Below are 13533 nucleotides of genomic sequence, written 5' to 3' on the forward strand. Positions count from 1 at the left end.
ATTCAGATCATTTCGACTTCTAGAACTCCAGATATGGACCAAATACTGAACAGTGCTCGAGTTGGAGGACAGATTTGAACTTCTTTGTTGTTGCTCCAATTTTAACTTGAAAATGGCCTTTTTAGATCTTGGGCTCTATGAAAGTTGTAGGCTTATGTCTTACCTTTCCATCCATATAAAGTAGACCTAAATCTAAGATCTACAACTCTAGATATGACCCAATTACCGAACAATGTTCCGGTTTGGACTGCACCGACATCTCTTTTCTAAGTTTGTCCATCTCTTTATCCTTTCAATTTCAGTTCTTAAATTCATCAATCAATCCTTTTATTTATGTGATAGGGCTGCATTTAAAATGAACATTTACTGTAAATTAAAGGTATCTTATATTATTAGATATATTATTATAAAACATGTTTTAGTTAAGGAGTTATTGATACTTCAAGTGCAAAATAATGATATAAAACCTTAATAAAAATGTACTTTTAAGTATTAATCACAACCCCGGTTAAATCAGTTCTTTCAGTTTCCCATGATAACTAATATCTGTGTATATATTTGTTCAATTTGTTGTTCCTTTTTTTTTTTCTTTACATCTCTTTTCCTCTTTTTATCTAAAAAAATAGGCACCACTCTTGAAAAATTAAAAAAAAATTCTTGTTTTGTCTTAAAATATGATAACAAACATTTATCAAGCTAGGTGTGTAAGATTGAGGTTGTTAATGAACCATGAAATTTTTGAAGAGATTCACTGGCTAGTTGAAGCAAAGGTTCGATTATCAGGTGAGTCTTTCAATTTTTTTATTTCATACATGTTTGGGATAGGTAAAAGCACTTTTGCAAAGAAACGTTGTGCAAAACGACTATAAGTCTATCACTGATGTGCCACATGGACTTGTAATGCACAATGTCGTTCTTTAAGAATGATATCTATAAACTGTGAAGATAAAAGATAATTAATTAAGGATGACCTGAGTAAGGAGTCTTTAGATAATCTTCTATTAACTCTTGAGATGCATTTTAGTAGAGATGTGCATTATGAAATTCATAATTTATGGCCCCATTTTCATAAAGAACATGATCAACTTAGTTTTGGGAATCTGATTAAAAAAACCTTGTTTATCAGTTTTTAAAAAAACTGGATGAGAAACTTATCCCCAACCCATAAAATCAAGAAAAGATGTGAGCCATAATCTCAATTACAATATAAGCCTTAGTTTGTAAGAACTTGTATCTTTTGGTTTTAGCATATTATTTTATTTTGTTATTTTTTATATTTGTTTAAGTTTGTTTCAGGTTTGTCAATGTTTGGTGTTTCAGGTAATGTTTTTTATAATCTATCTTTCTACCTTAGGACACTGAGAACAATATCTCGTTTTGGTTGGGGGGAGAGGGTAGTAATTGGTATAAAATAATAATTAACTGCGTTTTCTATTTCATAAACCATTTGACAAAACTATTATTATGATGGTAGAGTAAGGAGGAATTTTATTGACTCTTGAGATGCATCTTAGTAAACATTTTTCAATTATTATTTATAATATTCATAACAAGGTCTATCACACACTTCTCATGAAATATTCAGATTTACAAACTCTTGAATTTTATCACTTGATTTTGCTCATATACTCATTTAACAAGTATTTTTAAACCTTCATTTTCACACACATACTTTAACATATGATTGTGAGTTGTAAAATTAGATTATTACATTATTTATGTTCTTTTGTTAAAGGTAGAAACTAAAGAAAGGGATAGTATATAATTTACAAAAAAAAAAAAAACAAGAAAAAATGATAATAAATATAATTAAATAAATAAATAAAAACATATATAAGTTTGGTTTCATAGCCTCCTTAACCTAATAAATTATGCTTGAAGGGGTGTTTTAACACTTAATACCCTAAAGTCAACTGACTTGGGAGCTATTGATCCAACGCTTGTTACATGGCTTGAGGAGAAAAACTTAAAGGAATCAAACATTGCAATATCTACGTATCAGTATTTGTAACTCGAGTTATTAAGCTCGGAGGAATTTCTCAACACCTGATGACCTAAGACTAACTAGTTTGGGAGTCATTAACTGAAAGCTCTTTAAATAGGTTAAGGATGCATTGTGTTATATGTGTGTGTATATATATATATATAAAAGAAGAAAAAGATAATAATCACAACCCAAGGAATTTAACCTTAAATATTAGAACAAAAATTTTATTTTATTCCAATAAAGCTCCATAACTATGTGTTGATATATTGAGCATAAAAAAGGTTTATTGATATTTGGTTTAAGAAGTACAAAGCAGATATATAAATTTAATGAGAGTTTAATGATGAATGCCTTGATTTATGGAACTTGCAAATTTGTTTTTCTATTTTAACACTTTGATTCCCAGGGACTAGCAATAAGCTGGTTGAGGGGTGTGATTAGTACTTAAAAGGGTATTTTGATCAAGTTTTTATATCAGCATTTTGCACTTGAAGTATCAATAACTCCTTAACTAAAGCATGTTTTATAATAACAAGTCTGATATTATAAGATACCTTTAATTTATGGTAAATATTTATCTTAAATGCAAGTTTATCATATAAATTAAAAGATTAATAAATGATTTCAACTACTGAAATTGAGAAGATAAAGAGAGGGTAAAGTTTAGAAAAGATATGCTAGTTCAATTCAAACTAGAACACTATTTAGTCATTGGGTCATATCCGGAGCTGTAGAACTTGGATTTGAGTTCGCTCTATATGGATGAAAAGATAAGACATAGGCCTAAAATATTCGTAGGAAGGCAACACTTAATTCTGCTATTTAGAAGTCCAAATTTCAACAACAATGAAGAAGTTGAAATATGTCCTGCAGCCCAAATATTATTCACTGTTCAGCTCACATCTTGAGCTCTAGAAGTCTAAATTATCTCAATTTTTTTAAAAAAGTTGAGACAATATCCTAGAACGTTCATGATTTAAGTTTATTTGAATTTTAATGTTTACAATGATGTTTTTGGTAGATAAAAAGATAATGATTGTCACTAAGTCAAGAGTTGGTCACCCACTCAATAGCTAGTTATCAAATCAATATTTTCTAATTTTAGCCTATAAAAGGAGGCATTTGCCATGCACTTAGGCATCTTGGTTTTCATATCAAGATCATGCTCTTTATTTCTTTCTTTATATTTTTTTGATGTTTAAGTTTTGCTTTCATTAATCTCTTGTTTATGCTTTTCATTTCCTTTCCTTTACTTAGTTAACTTATATCTTATTTATGTTCTTATCTTGTTTATTTATGTTTCTCTTCTTTCATTATGTTTAGTTAAGTTTATTATGTCAAGGTGTAAAAGTTACACTAATAGTGTAAGAATAAGTATAGTGTAAACTTAACATAGACTTTAATGTTTGATACTAACATGTTTTGTATTTGTTATCTTGTTCACTCTTAATACTTTTCTTGTTAAATGGTTGATCTAGATTTATGTTATATAACACTTGGTACAACAAATACTTGGCACTTTCATAGCTTAACTTTATGGTATAACTAACACTTGTGTTATGAAAAGAACTTGATTTTTTGTTAACATAAGTTATAATCATGAAGACCTGACAACATTTACAAGTATTAGTATTATTCGAATAAGAAAACTAATGTAATCATGTTAAGCATTTATAATCTGATTGGAACCTCCTTTGCGTATGGTTTTCAGTTAAGTAATAAAAAGAATTTATACTATCCTTGTTTAAAATACCATTAGTGGATCCTCTAACCTTGAGATTTGTTTTCTTATCATTGTTCAATCCTCATATTATTCTTACAATCTCAAAGTCTTCTTTAACTTATTATTATTATTATTATTATTATTATTATTATTATTATTATTATTATTGTTGTTGTTGTTGTTGTTGTTGTTGTTGTTGTTGTTGTTGTTGTTGTTGTTGTTGTTGTTGTTGTTGTTGTTGTTGTTGTTGTTGTTGTTGTTGTTGTTGTTGTTGTTGTTGTTGTTGTTGTTGTTGTTGTTGTTGTTGTTGTTGTTGTTGTTGTTGTTGTTGTTGTTGTTGTTGTTGTTGTTGTTGTTGTTGTTGTTGTTGTTGTTGTTGTTGTTGTTGTTGTTGTTGTTGTTGTTGTTGTTGTTGTTGTTGTTGTTGTGCTTGTTGTTGTTATTTATAATTTATATAGTTAACCTCTCTGTGATTCGACCCCGGTCTTGTCGGGTTATTTATTAATTCGACACTCCTACACTTGTAAGAAGACATCAATCTTTTGGTCATGTTAGAAGTCAAGCACACGGGGCTTGCTTCAAGCCATAGAGATCCTTTTTTAGTTTATAAACATGATGAGGGAACCTGGGTCAATATAGACTGGAGGTTGCTCCATGTAGATAGTCTCTTGTAATAAGCCATTAGGGAAGGCATTTTTGACATTTAATTGATATAACGGCCAATGATAGGATATAAATAAAAAGAGCATAAGATGTATTATGAAAGCCTACATAATAGGTCTAAAGGTGTCGTAGAAGTTCAGACCATGAAGCCGAGAATAACATTTAGAAACAAGGTGTGCTTTAAGGTGATCATCAATTTCATCATTTAAGTATTTGACATGGAAGACCCATTTAGAGATAATATTGGTGTTGGAAGGGCAATGAACTAAGTCACAAATATGATTGGAAGAAAGAGCAGTCAATTTCTCATCCATGATAAAGACCCAACCAAGATTCTTAAAGGCAAGCTGGTAGCCTTTTGGTTCTCATGTAAGAAGTAGAGATCAGAGCAACAATGATTATGGTAAAAAAAAGTCATATATAAGCGATGTTTTAGCTTGAATATAGCAGTCTTAGCACGGGTAATCATTGGATGATGATTAGAAATAGTTAGAGAAGGAATGTTGGCAGAGAAGCAACAAATAAGAATGAGTTTGCAGTAAAAGGAGTGTTTGAGATAGTTGGAACAAGTTTGTTGAAACAGAAGATGAAGGCTACACGAGAGTTAAGAGCACATGAAACACAAGATGATGATAAAGAACATGCAGCAAAAAGTAATGGAAAAAAAATTGGGAAAGAAAAGGGGGAGAGTGTACAACAGGCTTATAAAAAACAAAAATATCAGGGGGAAAAGGGTCACGAAAAGAAGAGAGATTTGCAAAGGAAAAATATAGTTCATCAAACCTGGCATGTTATGTTATATGAATACGTTATGAAGAGGAATCAAGACATAAAAAACCCTTATGAGACATGCTATAACCAAGGAAGACACAAGTAATAGAGTTATAATCCTGTAAATAAAGGAATACCCGATAACCAAAAATATGAAAATTTATATATATAGGTAGCTTACCATACAATACCTCATAACGATAACGACCATCAAGAATAGGTAAGGGTAACCTATTGATTATGCAGACAACAATATTAAATGCTTTAACCCAACGAGAGATAAATGAACATAAAAGTGAAACAACATTTCAAGACCAATTTTTGTGACATGTCAATGTTTGTGTTTAGTGACCATTCTGAGATGGTGTGTAGGGGTAACATTTGGTGTCAAATACCAAAAGCAATGAGATGAGATTGAAAATGATTACTGATAAATTTAGCTCCCTGTCACTTTGAAAATTTTTAATCTTGTGTAAAAACTGAACTTCAACAAAGGTTTAAAATTATTGAAAAATCTAAAATATATGTGATTTTAATGTCATGAGATAGAACCATCTGAAATGTTAGTGATCAATAAAAATGATGTAATAGCAATAATTAAAAAAAGTAACAGGAGCATAACAAAGCCTCATATATCACAATAAATGAGGTCCAAAACATACTTAAAATGTTGATCATTATAAGTGAAAAGGAGTTTATGAATCTTAGCAATTTGACAAGCAATATAAAGTGGTTAGGGGGTGAAAAGGATTCTATAAATCTTAGCAATTTGACAAGCAACACACAAAATGGGAGAAGGCAATAAAAAAGTAATGGGGAGATAACCTTTTGTATTTAATAATGAAATAACATAACGTAAAACATGACCCAACATGTATGCCAAACATCATAAGAGGCACCCAAAGAATTATTTTTTAGAACAGAAACAAATGACGAATGACTACGTTTATGTATATAAAGATCATCTTTATAATGACTGGTGACCACCACCTTTCATGTGTTGTGGTTTTACATGGTAAATAATGTATTAGTTAAAGTAATAGAAAGAGGGTAATCATAAGTTAATTTGCTAATAGACAATAAATTTTTTATGAGTTAAGGGGCAACTAAAACATCTAAAAGTTCGATGTTTGGAGACGGGGAAAAAGTACCAACATGAGCAATCGATAGAGTTTCCATTGCCAACTATTACACAATTCTTACCATTATAAGCATTAACCTTGTCTAGTTGAGAGATTCGAGAATCATATAGGTAGCTGCTCTAGTTTTTGTGTGCCAATCAGCTAATGTATATGTCAAAGAACATTGATTCAACAATGTTTGCAAAGGAGTCAACAACCTTGGTATAACAATTAGGGTAATGATCAATAGAGTAGCTATCATTGCGATAATTTTATCAATGAGGAGAGTAATTGCCACATGCCATATCTAGCATAATAAGAACCATGACTAGTAGAGAAATAATCTCTTCACCTACCACGTGACTAGCGATAGTCTCAAGTACAAGATGAATTATAAGTGCATTTAATGTCAATAAGACAACTGATGAAGTAACAAGTGTTTCAAGGGATTTCTAAAAGATTTTAAAAATTTCAGCTTTGGAAACAAGATCCCATAATGATGGTAGAGGGGAAAGAGAATTGGGTAATGGAGAAGTTTGCAAACTCAGGACTGAGACCATAATGAAATCAGTGAACTTTGTTGGTTTCATTAGCAGGGCGACCCATGATAGCAAGTTGATCGCATAGAGCTTTAAAAGAGCGAGAGAACTTAGTAACAGTATGAGTACCTCATTTTAATTATTGAAATTGTCTTTAAGAAGAGCTTAATGGATTCTTGATTTATGACTAAAGGCAGACTCCAGTGTAATCCAAATAATATGATTTGTAGACTAGATTTCAAGCAATTAAAGGCAAGGTTTTGTTCACAATTAAGCATATATCAAGAATTCACTATCCATTTGCTTCATTATTACTTAAATATCATGATTTTTGTCAAAAACAGGTTTCAGTTCAAAATCAAAACTCTAAGGTTAAAACCCACAAATACATGTTATTGATGCATGAAAATCGTAGATTATTTACTATGATGATATACAAACTTGCAGAAACCAAAATAAAATCAAAATAAAATCTAAAACTAACACTCAAAAGAATGTTCTTTGGATGAAAATGAAGAATTTGAATTTAGGTTGTTCAAAAACCCAACATACACTGTCAAACCTAAAAAATACATTTTAGGCCTCCAAGCCAAGCTCTTTTAGCCTTAATAAACCATATTATGATAAACAAATAGGTTTGGATAAAAAAACACTAACAAATATCCTCAAATCATTAAGAACATGTATAAAATTTCAACTTTCAAAACTGTAGCCCTATTATGAGTCAACAAAAACATTAAAACTCACTCTAAAACTGATTCTTTAAACACTTGACCTAAACTAAACTTAGAAATAAAGAATATGCTTTAGCAATATAGAAAAACTCATCAAACACCTACTGTTATATTTAACAAATTCCAAAACTATTGTAATTTGTCAAAACCAAACACACAAACATCTTTTAAACATCTCAACAACTTTAACAACAATGTCAAAACAAGATTAATAAATTAAAACAATTTTTCATTCATCAATCAACATAAATGCTAAAACACTAAATAATACCAAAAAGATTCAAAAACATCATTAAAGATTGAAAAAAAGCATAAATGGTTAGGCCACGTGGACTTCAGCCTTGAGTTTTCACATGGTTATACCTTCTTCAAGATGTTACTTCTCTTCTATTTTTCTTTCTTCATTCCCATTCACTTTATATTCTTTTAAAATCTTGCTAGACCTTCTATATTAGGTCTTTGAACCTTCACAATAAGCTCTTTTTACAAAGTATATCCTAATGTTTTTCTTTTTTTTTTTCTTTCTTTGTTTTTTAATGAAATTTCTAAGGTTTTTCTAGGTTTTTTGGTGGATTCACTCAAAGATTGACCAAAGCTTTAGTCATTTGATCAAAATGAGAGGTTCTAGACAAATGTTAACAACTGACCTTTGTCTTTTAATGGTTTTTTGGGACAATGTTTTTGCCTAGGTAGTTTTCTTTTTCTAAAAGACAAAGACATTCTTTTTTTAAAAGACAAAGACAAGCATTTCTTACCTTTTGATCTCAGATGAAAGATTTATGGCCTTTGATAAAAATCCTCTAAAAGTTTTTAAACGCGAACATAAGAAAAAGTTAGGTGGTTTTGTACATATAGGTATCCTAGTTAAGGTTGACTAAGTTGATCACTTTCAAGACTTTACCAAAGATACTCTAATGTAAACGTTAACGAAGATCACCCGAACTTTGTAGAGGTGATGCACACCTTTTATTTGGATATGTCATTGCTCCATTTTGAGGTTTGTAGCTTCATATTCATTTGCTTGAAGGTGACAACTCGATCAGCTTAGAATCTGAAAATGCAGTGATAGCTGATCAGGGACAAGATGTTGGAGATTTTTATTAAAGAATTGGGATGTAAACATCCAATTTTATAAAAATAAGGTTGTAGAGGGGATGTTATTCTTCCATTTATAAAAACCCTTGAGCCATTTGGAGGTCTAGAACTCCACAACGAGCTCCTGAAAGATGTCAACTAAATCATCCAAAACTATCATGAACGAAGGTGAATAGTGGGTAAACAACGTGTTGTTTAGGTTAAACTACTATAAATTAAAGTTTTAATTTGGGATCTGATAGATTTTATTTTGTCTATATTCTTCTAATTGCTTTTAATTGCAGCTTGAATTACCTAAAAAACTCTTAATTTCATTCAATTTTACCACTACCAAACTCAATTATCAACCATAAAGTTTAGTGTGATTTTCATCATAGTCATTAATTTCTGATTTGTGCATTTGAATCCTTAATTGAACATTAAAGTTTTAATTTTTTTAAATTTGGTCCTTGATTTGGTCAATTTCAGCTCTTGAAGTCTTGTGCCTTTTATGATTTGGTTTTTAGTTCTGAATTTTTTTATTTAAACCCTTAATTAGCAATCAAACTTTAATTTTTTCATAATTAAGTCCATGATTTGACTAATTAAACTTTTCATTGTTCGATTTTAGTTTCCAAACTTCAATTTCTTCTAATTAACACTGAAATTGACTTCAAAAGACTAATTTTCCTTGCAATTAAGTCCTCAATAAAATTAATTAAGCCTTCTAAAATCCTTATTAAATCCTTATTCATCTATGTTTGTATTTCTTTACCCCAAATAAAAATATTTTTACCAAATTGGTTTTTTGTCAATCAAAATTGGATCATCAATTTTTCCAATCTTATACATTCTAGTCTTTCAACTTTTTCATTTATCATTTTGATCCTTTACCGCCAATTTGGATAATCTTCTAGGCATTCTTCATGTTTATTCTCTTGTATTTTTGGATGTTTTTTTTCCTTGATATTTGTTGTGGGGTAAAACATGGTTAACAACAATCCTTATCATGCTTATCGGAGTAACAATTTTTGTTGATTTACTTGTTTAATATATTGAAAGTCTAAAATTCAACAATAAAAAGTCTTAAATAGTTGTTGCTGTTAAAACCTACATGATAATTTTGAAGGGTTTTAAATCCTGATTCAAATGAGTTTTCAGCGAGGCCAGGGTTTGATTTCTAATGCTCCTCTAATGAGTGGTGACAACATTGGCTAGCAAATGGACATTTAGAAACTAGACTGTCATGGTACTGCAAACAATACATGAATTCATTAATAACAAGCACCTTAACAATACACATGCTGATTGGTACTTGAAAAGCCTTGATAAATTTCACACCTGAACTAAATTAAGCAATCTCCTTAGATAGTGTCAGCAGCAGTGGCGGCCATAGGATGGGTTGTGGCAGGATTTGTCTTAGCTGAGATACAATATGATTCAAACCGTAGATAGCGCACACACCATTATTACTTAAAATTAAAGCTTAATCGGTACAGCAACGATACATGATGAACTTCTCCATGGGACGGCCACATTCAGCACAAACAATCCGCTCTGGAATGTTTCCGGTAGCCCCTGGAAGTATGAGACGGCAGCAATGGGATGGGCTATGGAGTTCATGGAGGTGATCATTCAGTGCAGGCAGAAAACCCTTTACTTCTGCACTTTGTTTCCATGATTCAAAGTCAACAAAGCTCTTCAATATGGTATCACCCTTTGCCTTGGCCATTTCATCCGATCCCTTACTTATCACAGCCCATCCTTGATCACTTCCATCAAAGCTGAGCATTGCCATTATCTCTTTCATGATGGGATCATTATCTGCAGTCCTCTTGTGCTGCACCTTGGAGTGCCACATGCTCTCCAGCCTCACCCAGAAGAACCAGATCAAAGTGAGGTCTGGCAATACATGGCTAAGGTTCTCGTTTACAATAACACCGTTAATCTTTCGGGCTTTCTCCTTTGGTTTGCTCTTCCCAACATAGAGCATTTCTAACTGTATTCTGGCATCTTTCGCAACTGCTTTTGCAGTCGCGGTGAATTTGCGGATCCACTCGATATCCTCCCCACCATACAAGCATATGAACTTCCCTTGCTCTATCTGCATTAGGAATTAATTAGTTGAAAAAAGCGTGAGTAATGCGTGTATGGGATTCCTATACAACTTTCAGGTCGGTGTTTAGTTTATAAACCTGTTTCAAGTTTACTGACAAATGTATGTTGTAGATGATGTCGGTAGAGGACTGAGATGAAGACTATATTTTAGTTTTATAATATATACATGTAAAGAGAGGAAAGCTATACCCAAGACGAGATAGCTGGATCGATGTTATCTGCCAGTAAATCGATTTTCCAGGTTTCTTCTTTCCAGAGTTCTTCCTCCCTTAAGCTAGTGAAAGGGAAAGCCAGGCTTCCCCAAATCCACACCATGTGGATTGCATTGGGGTTGACTACTTTCCCTTGTGGATCCAAGACCACAAGCAAGGCCTTCTTGTTGAAGTGCCACACCTCTTTAATGTACCTGATGACTGCAACATCTAGCAATGAAGGGTGATAAACCGAGTACCATGGCATAGACGATTGAAAATCCTCATACTGCTTTTTCTTTGTTTCATTCCATGGGGTGGATCTGTCCATAACTGGGAGCCAAACGATCTCATATTGACTCTCTGCCCTTCCTGGTTGCTTCCGCGCCTCACTGAACATTTGTAGCAGCATCAAAAGCTCTTCTTGGGAGAGTTCAAGGTCAGAAATTAGTAACAGCACACTCTTCATCCTCAGCAGATCAAGGCTGGCCTGTAATAACAGTGGGAAACCCTCGTACAGGATGATCTTTAACTAAAATTTTTATTGGATTAACATCAATGTAATCTGAATAGAATAGACTGAAAGAAGAGAAGAATAACCGAACCCTTTTCTTGGTTGAACCATCAAAGAGTGGTAGTTGATCGTCCTTGGCATAAATTAAGGCCTTAAGAATCTTCATATTGTCAATGTGGACAGATTCCAACAGGCGCACAAGTGTTAGATACGCTTCATGATGTCTTTTCTCATCTGATTCACAAAAAGATCACTAGTCACCACTATCCAGCATATATTATGCATCAATTTATATATAGAATCATAGATATATTAGAATATATTGTTTGTTAATGGATTGCAGTCATTTGAGTGGGCAGGACACGGACTCACCTATGTGTTGAAAACAAAGAGTGAGCTGCTTCAAGAGATGGCTGTGAATATAGCTGACCTTGTAGGCCAAGCTTGATAGCTCCCAAGCCGCTGTTGTGGATGCTAAGTACCTGAGAGCAGATGATGAGATGCAAAAGAAAGTTTAACACTTTGTGCAATCTACTTTTAATATGGATGCCTTGCATGTGCAAAGTTATTTTCATAGCTATCTAAAAAACTTTCTTTTGCAAGAGCAGACTGAACTTGCCCAATATGTTATTTTGGTGCAAACACAGTTCTGATTAATATAAGAAATTCATTTGAGATTATGGATAAATTAAAGAAGGAAACACATACTCATGACCCATGCTAGTAAGGCCCACAATCTGTGATGTGCAAGCCACGATACTCCTGATGGTCCAGTAAACAGCAGTGGGGATATGCGCTGTGGCAGTTAACATTTCAGGAGTGTCGGGGGTGATGTATTGAGATGGAAGCTCCTTGAACTCAACAACGCATTTGGCCACATCCGTCATGGCCCTGATAAGGTTTGTAAGTGCCTCGAACGTGGGTTTCAAAGCCTCAGCTCGTTCAGTTATTTCCGGGAATCGCTTCAGAAGTGCAACCGCTTTAGCTAGTGGGTTTGTAAGGTAAAGCTGGGAGACAAGCCAAAACTCGCCATAGTTCAAGGCGAATGCAGCTAACGCTAGCACCACCTTTGCATCCCATGAGTAGTTCGATACCAGGTTGAATATTGCTAAAGTTGTTGCATGTCCATCTCCACCTCCAGAACACTTGCAGGACATCTGTTGGAATTAATGCAGCATGCATATTCATGTGTATCTTGATTTTTTAAAAAAAATAGCAACGAGACAGCATAAACTTATAAATGCTAAGATCGGTTCACACTTCAATCACAGTGGCATAGTGCCTTTTCGGTTCACACTTCAATCACAGTGGCATAGTGCCTTTGTTACCAGGTGCGTACTACAAGATCTTTTCTGCTACCAAGTTGAAACAAGGCTTCATTACCTCGCAGGAAATCTTGCTGATTGTGTAAGATAGCATATCGATCATTTCATTAAAGCCATTTTGAAGAACCTTCTCTTCCAATTCATAAAGTTGTGCTTGATGAGATCCCTAAAATAAAGGTCATCGGAACTAGTGAAAGTAGAACAACTTAACCAAACTTTTTATCAATATAATAGGCACAACTGCGTCCAAGAAACAGTACTGGTTTTATACCTGATGCTGAACAAAGTCGGTTATGCCCGGGGCAGAGGTGGTACGGTGGAAAATGTCCTCAACAATATGAAGAAGAAGCTTCACAGAAAATTCACGGCCATCAGGAGCATGAGTGGCCTGAATTTGCTTCATCATTACATTTTCATCAGATGCTGCAAACACGGTGCGTTCACGCCTCGTCTTTTGAGGTACTCCTGCCATCGAGGTCGAAGTAAACTATATAGATTCAAATTCTAAAGGGATTAAGTGATAAGGGTACTAAAGAGAACTTGTGTTGGCATGGATTGGCTTAGCTCCGAGGCTTATATAGGACTCACAAAAACGAAATGATGCTAGAGCTAATACCTTGCTTCATGCAGGGTTTAAGCTTTACAGTGACATCACAAGAGAGATTTTGTAATTTTGGATAAGGACGTGTCTGTCATGTGAATGATTAAATTGTTGAGAACCTCAGTCGAAGATTCGAACGCTAGTTATGTTGATTGAACTTTAATATTGTGTT

At 33.2% G+C, this 13533-nt stretch overlaps 1 protein-coding gene across 1 annotated transcript; it reads right to left on the minus strand.

Annotated features, from left to right (window-relative positions):
• Positions 1-9862: 9862 nt before the first annotated feature.
• LOC105132310 (uncharacterized) lies at positions 9863-13328 on the minus strand. The gene is made up of 7 exons (XM_011035719.1): positions 13032-13328; positions 12819-12926; positions 12144-12592; positions 11808-11917; positions 11527-11669; positions 10920-11411; positions 9863-10716 (listed from the first exon to the last, which is right to left on the minus strand). Exons 1-7 carry the CDS (start codon positions 13230-13232, stop codon positions 10099-10101), a joined length of 2121 nt encoding a protein of 706 aa, XP_011034021.1. The 5' UTR covers positions 13233-13328; the 3' UTR covers positions 9863-10098.
• Positions 13329-13533: the final 205 nt, after the last annotated feature.

Source organism: Populus euphratica, unplaced genomic scaffold (genome assembly GCF_000495115.2).
Source record: "Populus euphratica unplaced genomic scaffold, PopEup_1.0 scaffold85.1, whole genome shotgun sequence".
NCBI classification, from domain to species: domain Eukaryota; kingdom Viridiplantae; phylum Streptophyta; class Magnoliopsida; order Malpighiales; family Salicaceae; genus Populus; species Populus euphratica.